Here is a 26,351-nt window from a genome sequence, read left to right on the forward strand (position 1 = left end):
CATCTTTTTTTTACCATTCTAGTCTTTTAAGAGAACAGCTTAAATCTACATAAAAAAGATTCCTAAAAATTACACTTAAATGGCAAAAAAAAATACTTTCAATTCTTCTAAGAATTTCACAGTATTAATGGATAGAGCCATATCAACAGAAAAAAAAAAGTTGAACTGGTACTCTTATTCAAAAAAATTTAAGTATTAAATTATTTTTATTGGATGATTCAAAGTATCTCTGTCTCACCTGCAGAGTATTTTCTTTCTTTATAAAGGACAATCTTTACTAAATGTTATGTCCTAGAGATTTGTTCCATTACCACAGACACTATAAGCAAAAGAGATAATGATTTATAAATTTTTAATAAGGGAGGCAAGGAAAAAGTATTACATGATAGGGTTTTCTTCCCCTGTTAATCTGTTAGAAAACTAAATTCTTTGAACTCTTTTTTCCAACTCTGGTATGATTTAAGTCTTCATGTAAAAAGAGAGAAGTTGACAATGATAAATGGCAAGAAAAAAACAGTACTTTGTTAAAATGGTTTCTATCACTGTGAATCTCATTTAGATTATCATTAACTTACTTTAATCAAATTAATTATTTTCTCATAGAAATTCCTTACTATTTCTGAGAATTTGACAAACACCTTTTCTGGTAAGTAGAAATAATGATACATTTATAAGAATGCCAGAAAAAAAATCTAAGTCATCCACAATTTACTAAAACCACTGTTAGTAAGTTTAAATTTTGAATTCATCGGTAATTTTAGTCTTGCAAGAAACTTTTAAAATTCATTTTATTTTGAACTGTAAAAAAACCATTTTTAAAATCTTAGTTTACTTAATAACAAGGAGGAAATTTGGCACTGTATATTAGATTTACAAACACTTGTTAGGAAGCTAAATTTCGTTAGCTATCAGGTGTATATAGCCCTGCCAAAAGAAAAACAACAGGACAGCTGTCACAGCTAATTCTTACCTAGATAGCCTCTGCTACTAACAAGGTATAGTCCAGACAAGTTGAGAGATGCATTAGGTACCAGTTTATGGTAAACATTACACAATGAGTATTTCATTTGCACACATTTCTACTCTTCCTCTTTATCCCCTCAATAAGCCTAACAACTTTTCAGTCTAAATGTTCATCACCATTACTCTCCCATATTCTACTGTCTTCCTTCCCCTATATAATCTATTGGCGGTTTTGTCTCCACAGTGATACTAATACCACTTTATAATGTGGTAAATTTAATCATCCAAAGAACTAAGCCAAAAAGTTGCCTATTTAAATAAGGTTTACGAAATGCCAATGTTCTATGTTAAATTTTTTTTAATATCCATGATGTCAAGTAACTGAAAAATATTCTGATCATGATATAATTAGTGTCTATAATAAAAAGGATGTTCAGTAATACCTCTGAACTCTGTTTATGGATTAATACCTTTAAGAAGTAATTTGCTAATTATTTTTTGTATACATTTGATAAACGGCTATTCACTTTTGGGTTCAGTTAATCAAAAATATGTCAAAATAGACTGGGCATGTTGGCTCACACCTGTAATCCCAGCACTTTGGGAGGCCGAGGCTGGAGGATCATTTGAGGTCAAGAGTTCAAGACCAGCCTGACTAACATGGTGGGTGACACCCCGTCTCTACTAAAAATACAAAAACATTAGCCAAGCATGGTGGCACATGCCTATAGTCCCAGCTACTCAGAAGGCCGAGGCAGGAGAATCGCTTGAACCCCGGAGGGGGAGGTTGCCGTGAGCTGAGATTGCACCACTGCACTGTACCCTGGGTGATATCAAGACTCCATCTCAAAAAAAAAAAAAAAAAAAAAGTCAAAATATACTTAAAATTTCTGCATTATAATAATCTGACTTCCTCACCAGGATTATCTCTCCTAAACCAAGTTGAGCACGTCCCAAAGTCTGCCAAGACTCCCAAGAATGTGGATTTCGCTGGACGGCCATTTCTGCTGCATGTACTGCTGGGAACATTTCATGAAGAGACATTAGCACCTATAGGCAAAAAAAGACCAAAAAATCTGTCAGTAATATTCATAAACTAGCAACTACAAAAAAAAACCCTTTTCATTTTTTAAGATATATTTTTAGTCCAGTAAAAATAGCATTTCGGTGATTTTTACCCCTTACTCTGTCATTCAGGGTAAGAAATTATATTCTCTTTTCACCCCTGATATAACTATGAAAATGTAAACCATTCCCTTTCCAGTTATTTAATCTTATGTCCATCTGGTCAAAACCAAGTGGGCATATCCTAACTATGCTGGCTCAGAGGTATTTTGAACTCCCAATTCCACTTCTATTTATTCTATTTACAATGTGGTTTTCAGGGAACCCCAGGTATTGCCATTAAACTAGGTGAATTAATTTGTTCAACCAGCCATCCTGTCCCTAATGAACATCTTTATGTTATAAAAATTATTTAAAACATTCCCTAGGCCTTGTCACTACTGGGCATTTCAAACCATACATACTAGGAAGTTAGGGTTAGGGTTAGGGTTAGGGAGAGTTAGGGTTACCAGAGAGTTCTAGTACCCTCCACTGTGGTCTGTGGGAAAGGGCTGGATTTTATCTATAATCTTTAGGACCATTAACACTTTAAAATATTTGTGACACACACATTATTATCAGGTTCCAGATTAAACAAGTCTTCATAAAGCTTGCCACAAACCTGTCATTCATATATACATATTTAAGATTGAAAAAGGAATCCAAATGAAGGTCCTCATATCACTTGATTCAGGTGACATAATTTATTTGGGTTTTTCCTGGATAAACTAAAGTGAAAGGTGACAAATGTATGTCCTATATTTGAGATCATGATTTGAAAAATATTTGTTAGGTGTGCAGATTAAGGCTGAATTGCAACAATTCCCTGCCAAAAATATGTTTAACGCTCTGTGTGAGACTTTTAAAATCACTTGGATAACCTATTCAAGTGCTCAGAGGTTTTCTTTACAGACTTTCCTACAAAATATTAGAAACATATTTTTAAAGTACAAATGTTATTTTTAAGCTATTAATAAAATTGCATCTATGCTGACCTTTTGCTAAGGACTAAGCCATTTTTAGAAATATCTCATCTAGAACCCAATCCATCCTCATTTTTAAGAAAACTGAACTATTTTGCTAAGTCTACTACATTTAATCACAAGGAAATCATATGTTTTTCATCTAAGAGCTCAACAGTGACTTTTTATTTATTTTTTATTTATTTATTTTTTTGAGATGGAGTCTCGCTGTGTCACCCAGGCTGGAGTGCAGTAGCACTATCTCAGCTCACTGCAACCTCCACCTCCCATGTTCAAGTGATCCTCCTGCCTCAGCCTCTCAAGTAGCTGGGACTACAGGTGTGTGCCACCACACCCAGCTAATATTTGTATTTTCAGTAGAGGCAAGGTTTCACCATGTTGGCCAGGGTGTTCTCGAACTTCTGACCTCAAGTGATCCACCCACCTCGGCCTCCCAAATTGCTGGGATTACAGACGTGAGCCCTGGCACCTGCCCACCAGTGACTTTAAAAGACAGCCATCGATTCCTATCTTACAATGGTTAGGCTAAAATAACAGTTAACTCCATTGTGAAGGCAAATGAATTTCCAATTTTATGCATAAGACAGAGCCATAAATAATGGTGAAATATTTTTTCCCAAAGAAATTGTATTTGAAAAAGAAAATGGGAGAAAATGCTATTTTGTTTCATCATCGCTCACTCACCGAACAAACAGCACAATTTCATAAGCAAAGTGAAATTCTTCATAATTATTACCTGTGATTTCATCTCGTATAGGGTAGCATCATTTGGAGTTAACTGTAGTGCTTCATCCCACTTCTGAATTGCCTCCCGATATCTGTGGTTGTTAAAGTTATATCAATGCCATATTTTCAATATGCCTTTTTTTAGACTTTCGAAAAATTTTTTATTGTAGTAAAATATAAAATTTACCATCTTAACCATTTAAGTGTACAGTTCAGAGGCATTAAGTAGCATTAAGTACATATAGTTCATTCACCTTTTTGTGCAACCACCACCACCATTCATCTCCAGAACTTTTTCATCTTCCCAAACTGAAACTCCATACCCATTAAACAATAACTCCTCATTGCCCCCTCCTCCACCCCCGGGCAAACACCATTCTACTCTTAGACTACTTTCAGGAGGAGTAGTCATGTACTTTCAATTCAACAGTTTTTTGGACTACTTTCTAGTCCATGAAATATATGTAAAAATCCAAAATAAAAGATTAGCAAATTAAGTCCAGCAACTTATTAAAGTACAAAATCCACATGATCATGTAGTGTATGCTCAGAAAAACTTAGAAATGGGTTCATATGTAACAGAGAAGGGAGAAAAAAGTACATGCCACTAAACAATACTTAGTATAATTTAACACCCATTTCTGATTATTTATGATAATAATAAAAGTATATACAACATTAAATAAATTTAGTACCGTGGTGCCATTATCTACTAAGCTTTAATGATATAACCTCTAAAAGCAGTAACTATATCACCTAAAAAGAAAGTGCTTCTGCTTCTTTAGGCATATTGTGGGTGATTTCAAGCCTCTCTAAACAATATTTCCAAATGTTATTATAGATGCAAGAGGAAAAACTTTGGAAATTAATTTATTGATGTATTCCTTCATAACAGTCCTTCCACTCACAATTGTGTAACAAAGGTAGCAGTAATAAATTCTGCAAGATTTAATAGTAGCAAATGTCTTTCCTCCAGCATTAGAAGGAAAAGGTTGGACTGTCTGTCCGATCTTTTTTCTACCACTCCCTACACACACTTGTGCTCCACTCAGCAAGGTTTTTACAGTCCCTACCCACATATCATGCCTTTGTTAGTATGGATCCCCTGCTACACATACACACACACATCTGTATTAGTCCATTCTCACGCTACAATAAAGAACTGCCCAAGACTAGGAAATTTATAAAGGAAAGAGGTTTAATTGACTCAGTACTGCAGGGCTGGGGAGGCCTCAGGAAACTTACAATAATGACAGAAGGGGAAGCAAACACATCCTTCTTCACATGGAGGAAAGAGAGAAATGAGCACTGAGCAAACAGGGAAGCCCCTTATAAATCCATAAGATCTCGTGAGAACTCAGTGTCATGAGACCAGCATGGCAGAAACTGCCCCCATAATTCAATTATCTCCACCTGGTCCCATCCTTGACACGGGGATTATTACAATTCAAGGTGAGATTTGGGTGGGGACACAGAGCCAAACCATATCACATATCTAAGATTGCCTTCCTACTCCTCTTCATCTATTCAAAGGCTCCTCCTCTAAGACCAAGTTAAAATGCTCTGTTCTTCATGAAGACCTCCTCCAGTGGCTCTAGCCCACTAACTATGAGTACCACTTCAGACCACATAGCAACACTTATATTTCCAAAGCATTTTATGTTTTACAAAGCACTTTCAATACAATTATTTAACATACAATTGTTTTCCCAAAAAGTAATTCACTTACCACTGAAAGTAAGTGAATATAAATTTGGTATTATTTGCTTTTTTAAAAATTATTTTGAGAGACATAGTCTTGCTCTGTTGCACTGGCAGTGATCACAGCTCATTGCAGCCTTGAATCCTTGGGCTCAAGGGCCTCCCACCTTGGCCTCCCAAGTAGCTAGGACTACAGGCATATGCCACTATGCCCAGCTAATTTTTTTATTTTTTTTATTTTTGTAGAGACAGGGTCCACTATGTTGCCCAGGCTGGTCTCAAACTTCTGGCCTCAAGCAATCCTCCTGCCTTGGCCTCCACAAGTGCTGAGATTATAGGGGTGAGCCACCACGCCTGGCCTCAAGTTTGGCATTACTTGTTCTCACTTTATTGATGAGGAACTAGTGGTTGAGAGCAGCTAAAGGACTGTCCAAGTCCTGCAAAAGACAGGATTTAAAGCTAGCTCTTAAAAATACAAGACCAATACTTTCTGTAACTATATCAAGTATGCCTCCCATTTAGTTCTGCTCTAATTCCTCCTTGTATTGTTGTCTTCTCTTCTCTAACGAGTTCAGGAACCAAAGGGTAGATTTGTTTATATGCTCCACAGTACCCAGAACATTTCTGGGAATGTAGAAGGTACTAACATAACAGATTTTTTTTTTTAGACAGTCTCGCTCTGTCACCCAGGCTGGAGTACATGGAGTACAGTGGGATGATCTCAGCTCACTGCAACCTCCATCTCCCAGGTTCAAGTGATTCTCCTGCCTCAGCCCACGAGTGGCTGGGACTACAGGCACATGCCACCACACCTGGCTAATTTTTGTTTTTTCGTAGAAATGGGGTTTCGCCATGTTGGCCAGGCTGGTCTTGAACTCTTGACCTCAACTGATCTGCCCGCCTTGGCCTCCCAAAGTGCTGGGATTACAGGCATGAGCCACCGCGCCCAGCCTAATATAACAGATTCTATCTACCTCATTTGCCCTACCTTCTCCAAGTCCTGAAGGCAGCAGAGAGCAGCATATAAAGCATGAAAAGAGGGGACAGATGTAGCATGCTCTTAACACAACAGGAAAAAAAATGGTAATAAAAACAAATTCTACCCTAAGACAAAAGTGGTAAAAACGTAAATTCTTACTTTGTTCCGTTCATTATTTCATATATAGAAATTATAAGAAATCCCAAGACTAGGGGAATGTGAACATAGGTAGAAAAAAACAAAAACATTAGAATTCTAGGTTTAGCAGAGGGACCTTAAGAACTTGGATGTTTGAGGTTTCAGGAGTCTTTGACAGCTTTTCAGGAAGGGGCTGAAGGTCTTTGGTCTCTAGAGCAAGGGGTGACATGGTAAAGGTCCATATAGTAAACATTTTAGGTTTTGTGAACCATACAGTCTATCACAACTATTCAACTCTATTACTGTATCCCAAAATCAGCCATAAACAATGCATTCAAAAAATGGGCATTGCTGTGTCCCAATAAAACTTTATTTATAAAAACAGGCTGTTTTTATAAATAAAGTTTGCCAGCCCTAGATCTACCTGGCCCTACCACTGTTAAAAGCTTATCGTATCTGTCAAATTTACTTTTTACTTCCAGTCCTATTTTCTACCCAACTCAACCAGAAGAAGTTATCGCCCCATAGAAGGCATTTGTGGTCATCACTGTGACTTGGAGGCACAAGTGGCAGAGGGTCAGGGATGTTAACATTCTTCAAGGCAAAGAGCAAGCCTGCACAATAAAGAGCTGTCTTGCCCAAAATACCACTAGCACTACTGCTGAGAGCAGGATGGCTTATCCCATCCCCAACCCCACAAAGCTGCTTATGTTCCTAAGCTTAAGTTGTCCCAAGTACAAAATAAACTAAGAGGTTCAAGGTGACAATGACCATTACTAGTTTTTTCTTTTTATTAGGCAGGTATGCATGTGTGCATATACATACAAACACACATACACACACACACGTGGAAACACAGGCTCACAGATTTGAGAAAAAAGAAAACTTTCCTCTCTTCTCAACTGCACTGCCTTTTATTTTGAAAACATAACCATTGCTGCCAGCAGAGGCATCACTCAATGAAATGTGCTTTGTTGCCAACGAGGCCTACAAAGGTTTAAAGGAACAAGTGAGCTGTTTTCCACGCTAAACAAAGCAAGAAATGGTGGGTATTTACTTCACTATCATCAACTTATTCAATTCTTCCCCCTTCTCATTTCTCTTTGGTTTACTTCTGTTGGCCTGCAAAGAAAGGGTGGCACCACTTAGTTCCTCCATTTTTAGATCACAGGAAACTTGGCACTGAACAAATCAATAGTCTCTCATAACTTCTGCAGCATATCTCTTAATTCAACTTCAGTTTGGAACAGACTGAACAGACACAGCCCTGCTGCAGCTGTTGGATAGGAAGCATTAAAAGATAAAAACTTGGTTTAAAGTCACTGTGGTTAATAAATGACCAAAGTCTGATTCCGCCAGTTTAAGGACAATCTTAACAGTATGCAACTGAACTAGCACAAGGAAGGAAGCAAAGGGAATAGTTCCATGGACTACAATAGGGCAGGATGAGATAATGCCCTACACTGAGGTAAAGAACAGCTGGTGATCAAGCTAAATAAGTTAGATAGCACACTCATTTACCAAATAGAAATGTCAACGTGTTTAGCTACTTTACTCCCAATTAGACTTCTAATTTACTGTGGCTTTAAATTTAATGAGCTATATAGTTAACAGCTTATTCACTTTATAAATATTTACTGGGCACCTACCCTGGGACAGGTAGAATTCTAGTAATAAGTACTAAGGATGCTGCACCCAACAAGATATAAAAGGTCCCTACTATTCTTCTAGATCTTACTTTCTAAAGTGTATGCATGTTAGAAGGGGACAGGGAAAGACAGACAACAAACTAAGTTAAAATATAAGTGCCATGATAAAAGACAAATGGAGGAATGTGATAGGGAGTGACCAAGTGGCTACTCAGAATGGGCGGTCAAGAAAGGTCTTCCTAGGAACGCACTCAAGCTGAGACCTGAGTGACAAAATGTGCTCAGACAACTGAAAATCTGGAGAAAGTCCATTCCAGGCAAAGGGAAGAAACTGGGGCCGGACCAAACCATGTTTTGTGGACAGGAAATAAAACCAGAGGAAAGGAAGTCAGAGGTCAGGGAGGTGGGCCGAAGCCATGATCACAGAGAATACAATAAGCCATAGTTATGCATGTGGATTTAATTGTACGTGTGATGAAGAATCCAGAGTTTCTATACAACAGTGAGACATGAATTATTGATTTACATTTTTAAAAGATCAGTCAGACCCAGAAGAATAGACAGTAAGGGCACAAAAATGTACACAGGGAGGCTAGATATGAGACAACCAAAGTAATTTAGGTATGAGATAACCCTAGATAAGGATAGCAGAAGTGAAAACAGAAAGGGGAAAAAAGATTTACAATACACTGAAAATGTACAGTTGGCTCAACTTGGACTTGGTATGAGTGAAAAAAAGAAAGAAATCCAGGATAATTTGGGTTACCTGGAAAACAGAGCCTGAGGCCAAAGCTTACTGACTAAATCTTTATTGAGTGGATAGGATCCCAGGCAATCAAGAGTGAGGGAAAAACAGAAGTAAGGCATGAAGAAAGAAGAATAAATACAAGGTCTATGTTAAGCTGGCAACAGCTCCACAAACACAGATGATTGTTGATCTGGAGAGCAAAAGGAAAGGAGCAAGCAAAGATTAAAAAGGAGAGGACATGGAGACAAAGACAAGCATGATAACATGGTGGTGTGGAAGATGAGAGAGCAGTGTATTTAGGAAGAGCGTGGTCGCCTATGCTGAATGATGAGAAGCACAATAAATGAGAACAGAGAAGTGATGACTGGATTTGACAACACAGAGGTCATCGGTAACCTTTACAAAAGCAGTTTCAGTGGATTCATGGGGACAGAAATATGACTGGATGGTTCATCAAGAAATGGAGTTTGTAGTCCAGGGGGAGCAGAGAAATGGCAGAGCATTCGGAGAGAAGCTTTTTAAATGGATGTTATCAGGGTATGTTTGCATGCCAGTGAGAAGTAGCCGAGAGAAAAGAAGAAACAGATTATATAAAAATGAGAGGATAATTTTAGAACAACGTTCCTGAGAAGGCACAAGGGGATGGGGTCTAGAGTACAAGTGGAGTGGTGGGCCTTTGATAAGAGCAGGGCACTTCATTACAACGGAATGATGACAGATCATACAGGCACAAATACAGTAAGGCTGGAAGATGTGCTGGTGAGAAAATAAAGTCATTCTACACTGATTGTATCTATGTTTTTCCACAGAGCATGAGGCAAAACCACTGTCATTAAATATACTGATGTGGGTAATCTGTAGAATGTGGGTCACACAGCAAGATCACCCTCAAATTTACATTAGTAGGTATACTTTTCTAGACAAGAACAAAATGCATGGTAAATTCTAATTTATATCCCTGCTTCATACACATACAACTGATTCTAACAGAAAAATTAGACCAGTTAGCTAGACAGTCAAATATCACCATCTAGTGGCTGAAACTTTAAAAGCCAACATGTCAAAGTTGGGACTAACACTGTGACTCTTGAGAAGGTATAACCTAGTTTGTAATAATTCTAGAAAAAGACATTTGAACAAAACAATTTATAAAAATATATATTACTACTACAGGAAATATACCAAGAACATATAAAATCCTAAAATATTATATCTAAAGTACATTCACTTGGTGCTTATTAGGTGCTAGGTGGCATGCTTTTTACATGGACTTTGCTCTTTAATCCTCCAAAATTCTATAAGATATGTATCACCATTTGATATATGAGGTAGAAATTGACAAAAAATAACTACTCAAAGTTTATGTAGATAGAAATGATAAAGTTGGGATTTGAATGGAGGTAATCTGACTTCAAAATCTACACTCTAAACCACTATACTCACTATACCATATAAGCACCAAAATTTCTTGGGGGTTGGGTAGAAGAGTAAACCAGATTTTTGTTAAAAAGAATCATGAATACTCTAAGGTAAGACTTCTGAATTTAAAAACCACTCAAGGTTGAGCATAGTGGCTCAGGCCTGTAATCCCAGCACTTTGGGAGGCTGAGGCAGGAAGATCACCTGAGCCCAGGAGTTCGAGACCAGCCTGGGCAATACGGCAAAACCCCATCTCTACTAAAAATACAAAAAATTAGCCAGGCATGGTGGCACGCACCTGTAGTCCCAGCTACTCAGGAGGCTGAGGGACAAGAATCGCTTGAACCTGGATGGTGGAGATTGCAATGAGACAAGATCGTGCTACTGCACTCCAGCCGCCTGGGCAACAGAGCGAGGCTCCACCTCAAAAAAAAAAAAAAAAAAAAAGACTGGGGACTTCTGCTACTATCCTATAGGTGATGCACAAGAGTTACTAAAGAAGGCTGACAGAGTGATAAAATAACCAAGACCCCAAAATACATAATATCCAGATTCGAAATTTTACTGAAATCTAAATTATCTCTTCTATCAATTAACTTGCAATATAACAGCAAATTCAGAACACAAATACATCATGAACACATATAAAGATATATGAAACAAATATAGAATTATTTTACATTTGACAAGCACTCAAAACTTTGTTTTTTTAATCAAATTTACTGGTGTGTAATTTATATATCAAAAAATGAACCCACTTGAAGCATACTTTTTGATGAGTTTTGAGACATGTATACACTCATGTAAATACAACCACAACCATCACAATAAAGAACATTTTTGTCAATCCAAAAAGTTATCTGTGCCCCTTTCTCAGGAAACCTACCCCAACTGCTGACCCCAGACAACTATTGATTTTTTCTGTCACTATGGATTAATTTGTCTTTAGACAGATTTATAAAATTGGAATCAGATGGTATGTACTCTTCCTGACTTCTTTCCCTTGGCATGTTTTTGAGATGTCAATCATTTCTTTTTACTGCTCAATAGAATACTATTGTATGGATATACCACAATTTATTCATTCATTCACCTGCTGATGAACATTTAGGTTGTCCCAGTTCATGAACACTATTAATAAAGCTGCTAGAAACATTGTTGGAACAGTCTTTGTGTGGATATATGTTTTCATTTCTTCTGAGTTAGTATCTAGGAAGAAAACTGTGAGATTGTACAATAAAGTATATATTTAACTTTATGTGAAACAGGCCGGGCACAGTGGCTCACGCCTGTAATCCCAGCACTTTGGGAGGCCAAGACAGGCAGATAACCTGAGGTCAGGAGTTTGAGATCAGGCTGGCCAACATGGTGAAACCCCGTCTCTACTAAAAATTCAAAAATTAGCCAGGTGTAGAGTGGTACGTGCCTGTAATCCCAGCTAGTCGGGGGTGCTGAGGCAGGAGAACTGCTTGAACCTGGGAAGTGGAGGTTGCAGTGAGCTGAGATCATGCCACTGCAGTCCAGCCTGGGCAACAGAGCAAGACTCCAGCTCAAAAATAAAATAAAATAAGTGAAACAACCAGACAGTTTGCCAAAGAGGTAAAGCTATTTTACATTTTCATGAGCAATGTATAAAAGTTTAACTTGCTCCATATCTTTGCCAACACTTGATACTGTCAATCTTTTCAATGTTAGCATTCTAGTAACTAGGTAATAGTATCTCATTGTGGTTTTAATTTGAAATTTCTTGATGACTAATAATGTGGAGCAGCTTTTTGTATGCTTCTTGGCCATTCATATATTTTCTTTTGTGAAGCATCTGCTCCAGCTTTTTACCCATTCTTTACATGAATAGCTTGTCTTCTTCCTACTGAGTTGTAAGAGTTCTTCTATACTCTGGAAACAAGTCCTATGTCAGACATATGGACTGGAAATATTTTCTCCCAGTCTGTGGCCTGACTTTTCATGTTCTCAATTAAGCCTTTTAAAAACCAGAAGTTTTCATTTATATCAACTGACGACATACATGTGAGTCATTTCTGTATCATATATTATTTTCATTGATCCATGTATGTCTATCTTTACACTAGTACTATGAGGGTATAACATTCAAAAACACAGTTAAGGGCTGAAATTAAGTAATATAAGTTCCCTAAGTACGTTTTATTTCATAAAATTCTTTTGGCTAGTCTAGATTCTTTGCATTTCCACATAAACTTTAGAATAAGCTTGTCAATTATCTCAAACGCAAGCTTGCTGGGATTTTGATTGGAATTGCAGAGTTTAAAGATCAATTTCGGGAGAACTGATGTATTAACAAAATACTATCTTCCAATCTATGAGCATTGATATGGTTTGGATCTGTATCCCCACCCAAATCTCATGTCAAATTGTAATCCCCAGTGTTAAAGGTGGGGCCTGGTGGGAGGTGATTGGATCATGGTGGCAGGTTTCCCTCTTAGTACTGTTCTCGTGATAGTGAGTTCTTGCAAGATCTGGTTGCTTAAAAGTGTGTAGCACTCCCACTCCCCACACTCTCTCTTCCTCCTGCTCCAGCCATGTGAAGTGCTGGCTCCTACCTCTGCCTTCTGCTATGATTATAGCTTTCCTGAGGCTTCCCGAGAAGCTGAGCAGATGCCAATATTATGCTTCCTATGCAGCCCGCAGAACTGTGAGCCAATTAAACCTGTTTTCTTCATAAATTATCCAGTCTCAGGTATTTGTTTATAGCAGTGTGAGGACAAACTAATACAAGTATAGTGTATATTTATTGATTTATTTAGATCTTTTAACATTTCAGCAATATTTTGTAGTTTTCATATAGTTTTTATACATGTTTTGCTGAATTTTTTTCCTAACAATTTTAGATTTGGGAATAATACTACAAATGGTGCTTTTTTAAAAAAAATAAAGTATTCAGCTTCTAATTGCTTTATTTTACATCCATTACTGGCTTATAAGCCTTTTATTATTTTTTAATGGTTTCTCTGGGGTCTAGGTTTGAATACAACATAACAGCCTAATAGCAATATAATTCCATTTATCCCTTCATGCTTTCTATTACAATTGTTATATATTTACTTCTATATAACTTTGCAAAATGTTGCTGTTGTTATTTAATGTCAATTATCTTTTTAAAGAATTTAAATTTTTTGTTTAAATCAGTCTTCATACTTACCCATGTTTACCACTTCCAGAACCCTTTTATTCTTTACTTAGACACAAATTTCTATCTGGTATGATTTTCCTTCTATGTAAAGAATTTCTTTTAATATTTCTTGAAGTCCAGGCCTACTGGTAATGGGTTATCTCAGCTTTTGTTTGTCCGATAAAGTTATTTTGCCTTCATTTCTGAAAGATATTTTTGTGGTACAAAGAATTCTAAGTTGGCAGTTTTACTTTCCTTCAAAACTAAATGACGTCATTCCATTATCTTGCATAGGCCTCCGGCTGACCTCAGCTGCTACACTCTGAAATCCATGGCCACATATGCAGCAAGGATAAATATCTCATGGCTTTTCTCCACATTAACTGGAAGTAGCAGAAATAAGACCAGCTCATTCCTGAGGGGCATGGGACTCCAATGAGGGACAACTCTGACTTGACGACTATCCAATGTATTGTCCAACTTTCTTTAGATTATATGACAGCCTAAGACATTTCCATCCAACCTTCCCTCCCTCTCCCCTTCACTGGGGGTTAGACAAGCATAGCTCTCCCAGATTTACTCAGTTCCCACCCCACGTCTTCTCATACAGTGATTTCCCTAATGAAATCTTTGCATGTTTAAGCCAGTCTTAGCATATGCTTCTAGAAGGACCCAGACTAGCATAACTGTTCAGTATATTTTTTATTTCAGATATCATATTTTTCATTTCCAGATGTTCCTTTTTTTAATATATCTTCCATTTCACTCCTCATTATGTTTGTTTCCCTTTAATTATCTGAATATAGTTATATTACCATTTTAACCTCTTTGTCCACTACTTCCATCATCTATGTTATTTCTGAATCTGTTTCTATTGACTGATTTGTCTCCTATTTACGGGTCACAGTTTCCAACTCTTTGGCATGTCTAGTAATTTTTGATTAGATGCTGAATATTTTAAATGTTACATGTTGACTAAAAATGTTGGGCTCTATTCTGGCAGGCAGCAAAGTTTGAAAGTATCAGTCTGAACCCTTCAAAACCTATTTTTAAAGGTTTTCTAGGGAAGGTCTGGAGTAGCCTTCCCTCCAGGGATAGTGTAGTCATTCTACTAAGAAATAACCCCGTGACTCCAGTAAATATTTCTGGTGACCATCAAAGACACTCCATTCTGAATGGTTGAAGCTTGAATAGCTCTCTGCTCTGTATGAATGCTACGAATGGTTCAGCTTACAACTTCTCAGTCATTTTCCCAGGATTTACAGAAATTCCCCAATAGTTGCATGGCCTAATGTTCAACAAAGACTCAAAGGGACCTCATAGACTTCTGGAGCTTTTTCTCTGAGTAGCTTCCTCTTCTCTGGTACTCTACTCTGCAACTTCTAGCTGTGTCAGCCTCTCCAAAGTCCAATCTCCATCTCCTCACTCAGCAAGACCACTGTGGTCTATCTGGTTTCCTCTTCCGTGTGCCCATTCCCTGGAGACTACCTTCAGGTAGAAATTAAGGGAGCTCAGCCACACATGGTGGCTCACACCTGTAATTCCAGCACTCTGGGTAGCCGAGGATGCCAGATTACCTGAGGTCAGGAGTTCAAGACCAGCCTGGCCAACATGGTAAAACCCCATCTCTACTAAAATTACAAAAATTAGCCAGGCGTGGTGGCACACACCTGTAATCCCAGCTACTCAGGAGGCTGAGGTAGGAGAACCGCTTGAGCCTGAGAGACAGAGGTTGCAGTGAGCCAAGATCGTGCCACTGCACTCCAGCCTGGGCCAATGGAGTGAGACTCTGTCTCAAAAAAAAAGAAAAAAAAGAAATTAAGGAAGCTCATAGGGATCATCTTGTTTTTGCCCCTTCTCTCAAAGATAAGAGTCCTATGCTGACTACTGTCCAATGGTTGAAAACAGTTTTTTTTATATATATCTTTTGTCCAATTTTCTAGTTGTTTGGGGCCATCCAGGTCTAGTTCTAGAAACTCTCTCATGGCTGTCAGTAGAAATCCACGCCTAATTTTTAAAGTATTTTCATATCCGTTATTGGATTTCAGCCTTATAAGAACCCCATGAGGCAACTGCAAGTGAAGAAACATATAGCCAATCAAGGAACAAAATAATTCGGACTATTATAATAGTAATAATAATAATAACTAATATTTATTATTTACTATGTGACAGGCAATATATTAAGTACATTACATATGTAAATTCATGTCACCATCACAACAGCGTTATGAGGTAGATAATTTTTGCAGAAAAGGAAACTTAAACACAGAGAGGCTGAATAACTTGCCTAATATTGCAAAGCTGGTCAACAGCAGAACTAGGATAAGAAACAAGGCCATCTGGCACTAATGCCCAGACCATAATCACTGTATTGTAAAATCTGTTGTTATTTTCCTATTGTATAAACAAAGCCTTCTGTACACAAAACAACAGGGGAATGGGAAGAGTAAGGGTTATGAGAAAAAGAACCCTGCCATCCTTGTGAGATTAAAAAAAGAGAGAAAAAGAATAAGACCCAGAATAGAGCAATTATTATCAAGTGCCATATTTTCATTCGGGAGGAGGGTGAGAAAATTGTATTCCCAAAGGCCCTTTGTGGTTTGGGTATGAAATAAAATATATTCTCAGAATACTATATTCTAATTTGGAGTTTTTAAATGTATATTCTATAGATACCATGCAGTAAATGGTAGCTAGCTTATAAAAACCTTTTTAGCCATAATACAGCCAAAAAACATCACAGCTTTATAAATATTTACTGAGGGCCTAGTAGGTGCCACAAATTATTCTAAGAGCTGAAGACACTATACAAGTTAGATAAATTCCTTACTGTCTTGGAGCTTACATTCCTACAAAAGAAAAACAACATATAAACAAAATACACAAAACACACTAAATAAGTGTATACAGTAACTTCAAAAAGGGAGAAATGCTAATAAACAAAATGGACTGATATGATAGAAAAAGGGTGAGTACAGGGATGTTACTTCAGACTGGGTAATCAGAAAGCAGATTGCTGAGAAAATGACAAATGAGCAGAAATCCAAAGGACAGGAAGACAGGCATCAGAAAACCAGAGAAAAAAGGTTTTCAGACAGAGTCATAACACAAAGTTGTAAAATAACTATGCTCAAAAAAATGAAGAAGGCCCATCTGGCTAAAATGTAGTAAAAATAAGCACAGTTTAAGATGAAGTTGATTTGGTAGGCAGGGACTCAGTATTTTTTTAAATCTAATTTAATTATTCTTCCTTATATTACTTTCAATCAAGTTTAATAGCCTCTTAAATATTTTTTCGCTGGGCATGGTGGCTCAAACCTGTAATCTCAGCACTTTGGGAGGCCAAGGCAGGTAAATCACTTGAGGTCAAGAGTTCGAGACCAGCCTGGCCAACATGGCGAAATCTCATCTCTACTAAGAATACAAAAATTATTTCTCTGATGGCCAGTGATGATGAGCATTTCTTCATGTGTTTTCTGGCTGCATAAATGTCTTCTTTTGAGAAGTGTTTCACACCAGTTAGAATGGCCATCATTAAAAAATCAGGAAACAACAGGTGCTGGAGAGGATGTGGAGAAATAGGAACACTTTTACACTGTTGGTGGGACTGTAAACTAGTTCAACCATTGTGGAAGTCAGTGTGGCGATTCCTCAGGGATCTCGAACTAGAAATACCATCTGACCCAGCCATCCCATTACTGGGTATATACCCAAAGGACTATAAATCATGCTGCTATAAAGACACATGCACACGTATGTTTATTGCGGCACTATTCACAATAGCAAAGAGTTGGAACCAACCCAAATGTCCAACAACGATAGACTGGATTAAGAAAATGTGGCACATATACACCATGGAATACTATGCAGCCATAAAAAATGATGAGTTCGTGTCCTTTGTAGGGACATGGATGAAACTGGAAAACATCATTCTCAGTAAACTATCGCAAGGACAAAAAACCAAACACCGCATGTTCTCTCTCATAGGTGGGAATTGAACAATGAGAACTCATGGACACAGGAAGGGGAACATCACACTCCGGGGACTGTTGTGGGGTGGGGGGAGGGGGGAGGGACAGCATTAGGAGATACACCTAATGCTAAATGACGAGTTAATGGGTGCAGGAAATCAACATGGCACATGGATACATATGTAACAAACCTGCACATTGTGCACATGTACCCTAAAACCCTAAAGTATAATAAAAATAAAAATAAAAAATAAAAAAAAATAAAAATAAAAATAAATAAAAAAAAAACAATAATCAGACTGTGATGAACTTTGATAAGAGCAAATAAAATGGAACTTGTTCAAACTAAAAAAAAAAAAAAAAAAAAAAAAAAAAAAAAAAATTAGCTGGGCATGGTGGCACACACTTGTAATCCCAGCTACTCGGGATTACTACGCAGGAAGGATTGCTTAAACCTAGGAGGAGGAAGTTGCAGTGAGCCAAGATCCACGCCACTGCACTCCAGCCTGGGAGACAGAGCAAGACTCCACCTCAAAAAAATATATATCTTTTTAGTTATTTTCTAAAGCAGTATATAGATTACTCAAAAATAAATGCTAAAGAGCAAAAAACATAATCATGTTATAGTGTTCTCCATCCAAAATAAAGCATTCAATCCCACTGGTTTTAGTGAAATGACTCAATGTTTCGACATACAGGCAGAAAACAAGAGTTATTGTGTTTGTCTACGATGCTGATATCTCTTCTCTGTCACAGGAAGTTCAGAGGGAATCCAATGGCAATAACAGAACAGCTTTTCCTTCCATACATTAGTGTGGTCCAGAAAAACAGCGAAGTTAATGAACTTTTAACAGGCATTTACAGGAGTTTCTAAAGATGTTTTATGGATGTACTCAAAGTATTCATAAATGAGGAGAATTTACATTTGGTTTTCTTCTAAGACAGACTAGTCAACCTTACAGAGTTCTGTAAGATAAAAATCTTTATGCCTAAAATACCACAAATGAGAATTCACAACCTAACATTAGCTAGTTAAGATAAGTTAATTGATCTTGATTGTTTATTTTCCACCCTTTATTCCCAATTTGAGATGCTAGTATTTCATAGCTTAAGCACCATTTTATGTTTTATATTAAGTTATAATAAAAGATTACACCAGAATCAAAAATAAAAACAGACCTAAAAGCTAATATATTGGTTCCTCAACTTTGATTCATGTTTACAAAAATTATTAACAAGAAATCTTATCACCACTCTTACCAGTTTTGTTTTGTTTTTTTTTTTTAAGGAACAAAGAAAAAAGTGCTTCTTGCTTAGTATTACTTCATTTTCTTTTAAATCCTCAAACTCTTCAACATCACATGGAAGATACCAGTCAAAGGCACACAGGCCTGATTTTAGATTTCTGGATGATCTGAAGTGTATTCTGTCCCAACCAAAGGCCTATTAGGCTACTATTCCTTCTGGTCATACATATGTCTTCTAAAAATCATGTATTTATTCAAATCAACGATTCTCATACTGTCAAGTGTAATTTTTCTAATATATTTTCTTCACAGAGGACAATGCTTTAAGATTTTTATAAAAATATGGCTCTCAACAGATACCAAACACAGCAAAGAGACAGACAAAGGCACAGTATCTTTCTAATGGCTGCACTAATAGAGAGGGCAATATAATATTATTTATCTCCCAATATGATGCAGTATAAAGCACAAATGTTACCTATGACATATACTTGCCAAAAATATTTAGACTCTAAATCTAATCTCTACACCTAACTTTCAGTTTACAAGAAACACATGAGATAGAGGAACAAATTAAATGACACAAGGAAGCAATCAAATAAAAAATTGGTCTGGACTTTTCCATCAGTCAGTGTCATGGGGGATAAAAGTAGAAAACCCAAGGATGCCAAAAGACACTAAAGAGACATAATAACCAAATATAATGTGTGAACTCCTTAGATCCTGGTTTTAAAAACATGTCCTGTAAAAGACATTTGGGGGAAAACTGGAAAAACCTAAACATGAACTAATATTAGATATAAAATTATTAATTTTCATAGGTTTGGTAAAAGATATGTTAGGTAAGATAATATCCTTATTCTTAGAAAAAATATGAGGAATTAGGAGTAGGTGTCATAATGTCTGAATCTTACTTTCAAATAGATCAGCAAAAAAAGCCTGTAAATATGCAATTATGTATGCCTGTGCGTGTGTGTGTGTGTATGCATGTGTAGAAAGACAGGGATAAAGCAAATATTAAGAATTGTTGAGTCTAGATAGAGGAAATACGAGATTGTCCTATTCTTTTGTTTTGTTTTGGAGACAGTGTCTCACTCTGTCACCCAAGCTGGAGCCCAATAGCAGAGTCACACCTCACCGTAGCCTCAACCACTGGGCTCAAGCAATCATCCTGCCTTGGCCTCTCAAAGCACAGAAATTACAGACACAAGCCACCACACACAGCCAGAATTTTTTAAAACTGGAATTGGAATCATGCTAGATATTTATTTATTTGTTTATTTATTTGACAGGGTCTCGCTCTGTTGCCCAGGGTGGAGGGCAGTGGCAAGATCATAGCTCACCGCATCCTCGAACTCCTGGGCTCAAGCGATCCTTCTACCTTGGCCTCCCAAAGTGCTGGGATTACTAGTATAAGCCACCGTATCCAGCCAGTTGTACTATTCTTTAATATAGATCTGAAATTTTTTCAAAATAAAAAAGGCCTTTTCCACCATAGATTATAGAGATACCATTCTATATTTTCTTCTATTAATTACATAGTTTTACCTTTCACAAATTTTTAATCCCTCCAGGGTCCATCTTTGTGCATGGTATTAGATACAGATACAGTTTTATTTTCCTCTATGTAGTAATCCAGTTTTCTCAACAGAATCTACTAAAAAATTTGTCTTTTCCCCACTGACTAATGAAAAATGATTTTTGGTTCTTCTTAAAAATCTAAGCAGAAAAAGGAGAAAAGGAATAAAAAAGTATGAAAAAGAGGAAAGGAAAAAAGAAAAAAAATGGGTGCATATAGGAACAACTTAGCTAAGGAAGGGCTAAAAATAAATGAAGCTATTATCAAATTCCTGTACAGCAAGTCATATTTACTCAAGTATATAAGAAGTAAATGGCAAAGAATAACTAAATACCTATTTTTTTAATGTATGTGCCCTCAAAGCTATTCAGGAAAATGCCTAATTTACCTGATACATAATGTCATAAGCAGAAAGTTTCCAGTGATAAGACCACCTTTTACTGACCAATCACTTGAATTACATTTTACTTAGCATTTACTCTTCTTTAGGAACAACAAAAATGATGGCAAAGCAGGGACATAATTAGCATCCTGAAAACTGTTTTACAAACTTTGATTTTTCAGGTGACTTTGAAACACCTTATTTCTTTGATTAATTTCACACCTAGAATAGATTTTAAAAACATGAATTTATCAAATTCATAACTCTTCATCCCATTACTGACAGTGAGCTAGAAAATGTAAGCTGTTCTCCATTAAAAAAAAAAAAAAAAAAAAAAAAACTTTAAATACATACCTTTTATTTTCAGCCAAACTGGCTCCTTCATCCTTCAGCTGTTTACTTTTCTCAGCACAGCCTTCAAGAAGAGTTTCTTTCCTACGTTTAATGGCATGAAGCCAGTTCCCTTCATCGTTGTCAACTACATCCTTCTCATCAGCAGCTTCAGCTTCAAACTGCTGGGAAGTGACCTTTGAGACCTTCTCACCAATTTTCCTCTTCCACCCAAAGGAAGCCATTCTGGAAAATTACAAAGAAAGAGCTTTAAAATTCAAAGTCGGTTTTTTTTTTTTTTTTTTTTTTTTTTTGAGATGGAGCCTCACTCTTGTTGCCCAGGCTAGAGTACAATGGCACGACCTCGGCTCACCGTAACCTCCGCCTCCCGGGTTTAAGTGATTCTCCTGCCTCAGCCGCCCGAGTAGCTGTGATTATACGCATGTACCACCCATGCCGGCTAATTTTTGTATTTTTACTAGAGACGGGGTTTCTCCATGTTGGTCAGGCTGGTCTCGAACTCCCGACCTCAGGTGATCTGCCCACCTCGGTCTCCCAAAGTGCTGGGATTAAAAGCATGAGCCACCACGACCGGCCCAAAACTTGGTGTTTTATGGAAGTATTCCAACCAATAGGTAAAGAGGAAATAACAGGATTAGACTATCACCATTTTTCAACCCTAATTAGTGGCTGTAGGCAATAATCATCAATGGCCACTAACATCACTAAGAAAGACAACTGGACATCACACACCGCCTGATGGAAGCAGCATGCCACTCATGAAGTAAGTACTCCTACAAAAATTAACCCTGAGTCAGATCAGGCCTCTACCATTTTATAAGAAACACGGGATAAAGTGAAGCATGCTCAATAACACATCAGAGATGCAGATAGCAAAAAACAGAAACTAAAGGAAAATAAAGCTGGTTTCTTCAAGAAATAAACTGCCAGGAAAGAAAGAAGAGAAAGAACGGAGGTAACCCCTAAATTAAGAGAGACTTAAGAGACATACTAACCAACATAATGTGTGGATCTTGTTTCACTCCTGATTCAGAAAAGCCAATGAGAAGAAAACTTTTTTTTTGAGACAAAGTTTCGTTCTTGTTGCCCAAGCTGGAATGCAATGGCGCAATCTCGGCTCACTGCAACCTCTGCCTCCCAGGTTCAAGCAATTCTCCTGCCTCAGCCTCCCGAGTAGCTGGGATTATAGGCAGGCACCACCACACCCAGGTAATTTTTTGTATTTTTAGTAGAAACGGGATTTCACCATGTTAGCCAGGCTGGTCTCAAACTCCTGACCTTAGGAGATCTGCCCACCTCGGCCTCCCAAAGTTCTGGGATTACAGGCGCGAGCCACTGCACCCAGCCAGAAGGAAACATTTATGAAATAGGAGGAATGGGAACACCGATTTGATATTTGATGATATTAAGAAATTACTGTTTTTTTTTTTTTTTTTTTTTTTTGAGATGGAGTTTTGCTCATTTCCCCAGCTGGAGTGCAATGGCACGACCTTGGCTCATTGCAACCTCTGCCTCCCAGGTTCAAGCGATTCTCCTGCCTCAGCCTCCCGAGCAGCTGGGATTACAGGCATGCGTCACCATGCCCGGCTAATTTCGTATTTTTAGTAGAGACGGAGTTTTGCTATGTTGGTGAGGCTGGTCTTGAACTCCTGACCTCAGGTGATCCACCCACCTCAGCCTCCCAAATTGCTGTGATTACAGGCGTGAGCCACCGCACCTGGCAAATTATGGCTATTATTTCTTTTGTGTGATAATGGTATTGTAATTATGCTTACAAAAGGAACCCTTAGCTTTTAGAAATATAAACTGAAATATTTCATATGAAATTATAAGACATCTAGGAATTGTTTTAAAGTAATCAGTGGAGGTTGGGAGTGCAATGGAAGAGAAAATATACATGAAATTAAATTGCTTTTAATTGATAACTAATGAAGTTGAATGATGAGTACAGTGTTCATTGTACTTTTTCCTTTCATATGTGTTAAAATTTTCCATAATAAAAAGGTTTTAAAAGATTCAAACTTGGTAAATGACTTAACTCACAAAATTATTGGGTAAATTTTAAAATAACAGATGCTGGCCAGGCATGGTGGCTCACGTCTGTAATCCCAGCACTTTGGGAGGCCAAGGCCAGTGGACCATTTGAGGTCAGGAGTTTGAGACCAGCCTGGCCAAACACCATCTCTACTAAAAGTACAAAAATTAGCCAGGCGTGGTGGTACACGCCTGTAATCCCAGCTACTCAGGAGGCTGAGGCAGGAGAATTGCTTGAACCCGGGAGGCGGAGGTTGCAGTGAGCCTGGGCAACAGAGCAAAATTCCGTCTCAAAAAATAAATAAATAAATAACAGATGCTGAACTTTTTGGTAAATCTGCAATGATATACAAATGTAAGAAATAAAGAGAGGATAAATGATAAAACAAAGTTAACGGAAATCCTGAAATAATTCAACAAATATTTATTTAGAGAAGAGATTAACTGAGGGATCCAAAAATTTACTAGTTGTATAGATGGTCTTCAAGATACTGAGAAACACTGGGAACTGTATATAAATTGTACAAAATTCTTTATATCTGTGTACCTTTTGGAGAACAGTGTTTAAGCTTTCATTCCATTCTTAAAGGAGTCTATAACCACAAGGAGATTTTGATCAAATGATCAACTAGAGAAACAGAAAAAAAAAGCAATGAACCAAAAAACGTAAAGAAAAGAAATGCAACGAATCAGAGGCTTTATGAAACTACCAAAGAATGGGCATTGTGGGAATATGGGAGGGAGAGAAATGAAATACTGCATAAGTTCGAGCAGGTTTCAAGGTCTTCATTACTGATACACATGGCTGAAGTGATGTATAAGTACAGGCCTATCTCAGAGTTGTTGCATGGTCAGTTCCAGACCACTGCAATAAAGTAAATAATACCAAAAAGTGGGTCACACAAATGCTTTGGTCTCCCTATGCATATAAAAGTTACGTTTACACTATACTATAGTCTATTAAGTGTTATAGCATCATATCTTTAAAAATGTGCATGCCTTGCTAGGTGCAGTGGCTCACGCCTGTAATCCCAGCACTCTGGGAGGCTGAGGTGGGCAGATCATGAGGTCAGGAGTTTGAGACCAGCCTGAACAACATGGTGAAACCCCGTCTCTACTAAAAATACAAAAATTATCCGGGCGTGGTGGCATGCGCCTGTAATCCTAGCTACTCAGGAGGCTGAGATAGGAGAATCGCTTGAACTCGGGAGGCAGAGGTTGCTGTGAGCCGAGATTGCACCACTGCATTCCAGCCTGAGCGACAGAGCAAAACTCTGTCTCAAAAAAAAAAAAAAAAGTACATGCCTTAATTTAAAAATATTTTATTGCTAAGAAATGCCAGTGATCATCTGAACCTTCAGCGAGTCTAATCTTTTTACTGATGGAGAGTTTTTCCTCAATGTTGATGGCTGCTGACTGATCAGGGTGGTGGTTACTAAAGGCTGGTGGCTGTGACAATTTTTTAAAATATGACAACAGTGGTCAGGCATGTTGGCTCACGCCTGTAATCCTAGCACTTTGTGAGTCTAAGGCAGGTAGAGGGCTTGAGCCCAGGAGTTTGAGACCAGCAAAACCTCATCTCTACAAAAAATTTTAAAAAACTATCCAGGCATAGTGGTACACATCTATAGTCCCACCTACTCAGGAGACTGAGGCAGGAGGATCACCTGAGCCCAGGAGGTTAAGGCTGCAGTGAGCCATGATCACACCACTGAACTCCACCCCGGCACCCTGGGTGACAGGGTAAGACTTTGTCTCCAAAAAAAAAAAAAAACACGACAACAATGAAGTTATTTGGTAGCATTTTACCCACAGTAGAATTTCTTTCAAAATTAGAGTCGATACTGTTAAACCCTGCCACTGCTTTATCAACTAAGTTTATATAATGTACTCTAAATCCTTTGTTGTCATTTCAACCATCTTCACCAGGAGTAGATTCCATCTCAAGAAACTACTTTCTTTGCTCATCCCTAAGAAGCAACTCCTCATCCTTTCAAATTTTATCATGAGATTGCAGGAATTCAGTCACATCTTCAGGCTCCACTTCTAATTTGAGTTATCTTACTATTTCCACCACATCTGCAGTTATTTCCTCCACTGAAGTCTTGAACCCCTCAAAGTTATCCATGAAGGTTGTAATCAATTTCTTCCAAATTCCTGTTAATGTTGATATTTTGACCACCTCCCATGAATCACAAATATTCTTAATGGTTATCTATAATTAGAATCCTTTCCAGAAAGTTTTCAATTGACTTTGCCCAAATGAATCAGAAGAATCACTATCTATGGCAGCTATAGCCTTACAAAATGTATTTCTTAAATAGTAAGACTTGAAAGTGAAAATTGCTCCTTGATCCATGGGCTGAGGAAAAGATGCTGTGTTAACAGGCATGAAAACAACATTAATCTTGTATATCTCCATCAGAACTCTTGGATGACAGGGTGCACTGTCAATGAGCAGTAATATTGTGAAAGGAATCTTTTCTTCATGAGCAGGTCTCAACAGTGGGCTTAAAATATTCAGTAAACCATGCTGTAAACAGATGTGCCATCATCCAGGCTTTGTTGTTCCATTTATAGAATACAGGCAAAGTACATTTAGCATAATTCTCAAGGGCAATAGGATTTTGAGAATGGTAAATAGGCATTGACTTCAATTTAAAGGTCCCAGCTACATTAGCCCTCACAAAGGAGTGAGCCTGTCTTCTGATGCTTTAAAGCCAAGCATTGACTTCTCTGCAGCTATGAAAGTCCTGGAGAGTATCTTCTTCCAATAGAAACCTGTGTCATCTACATTGAAAATCTTGTGGCCACGCGCAGTGGCTCACACCTGTAATCTCAGCACTTTGGGGGGCCAAGGCAGGAGGATCACAAGGTCAAGAGATAGAGACCACCCTGGCCAACATGGTGAAGCCCTGTCTCTACTAAAAATACAAAAATTAGCTGGACGTGGTGGCACACGCCTGTAGTCCCAGCTACTCAGGAGGCTGAGGCAGGAGAATTGCTTGAACCCAGGAGGTGGAGGTTGCAGTGAGCCAAGATCACGCCATTGCACTCCAGCCTGGGCAAGAGAGTGAGACTCCGTCTCAAAAGAAAAAAAAAAAAAGAAAATCTCATTTAGTGTAGCAAGTTCATCAATTATCTTAGCTAGATCTTTTCTGGATAACATCAGCATTTGCTGCTTTACTTTGCACTTTCATGTTATGAAAATGGCTTCTTAACCCTC

The 26,351-nt window shown here is 37.8% G+C and overlaps 1 protein-coding gene across 1 annotated transcript in view; it reads right to left on the minus strand.

Moving 5' to 3' along the window:
* Positions 1–26,351, minus strand: part of TTC33 (tetratricopeptide repeat domain 33) — a 49,745-nt gene that overhangs the window by 19,238 nt on the left and 4,156 nt on the right. The window contains exons 2-4 of the mRNA XM_003274372.4: positions 21,095–21,316; positions 3,787–3,868; positions 1,882–2,013 (exon numbers count right to left, since the gene is read on the minus strand). Of these exons, the coding sequence (XP_003274420.1) occupies positions 1,882–2,013; positions 3,787–3,868; positions 21,095–21,315 (435 nt within the window). The 5' untranslated portion in view covers position 21,316. The remainder of the gene's footprint in view (positions 1–1,881; positions 2,014–3,786; positions 3,869–21,094; positions 21,317–26,351) is intronic.

The sequence above is a fragment of the Nomascus leucogenys genome, chromosome 6, assembly GCF_006542625.1.
Source record: "Nomascus leucogenys isolate Asia chromosome 6, Asia_NLE_v1, whole genome shotgun sequence".
Classification (NCBI taxonomy): Eukaryota; Metazoa; Chordata; class Mammalia; order Primates; family Hylobatidae; genus Nomascus; species Nomascus leucogenys.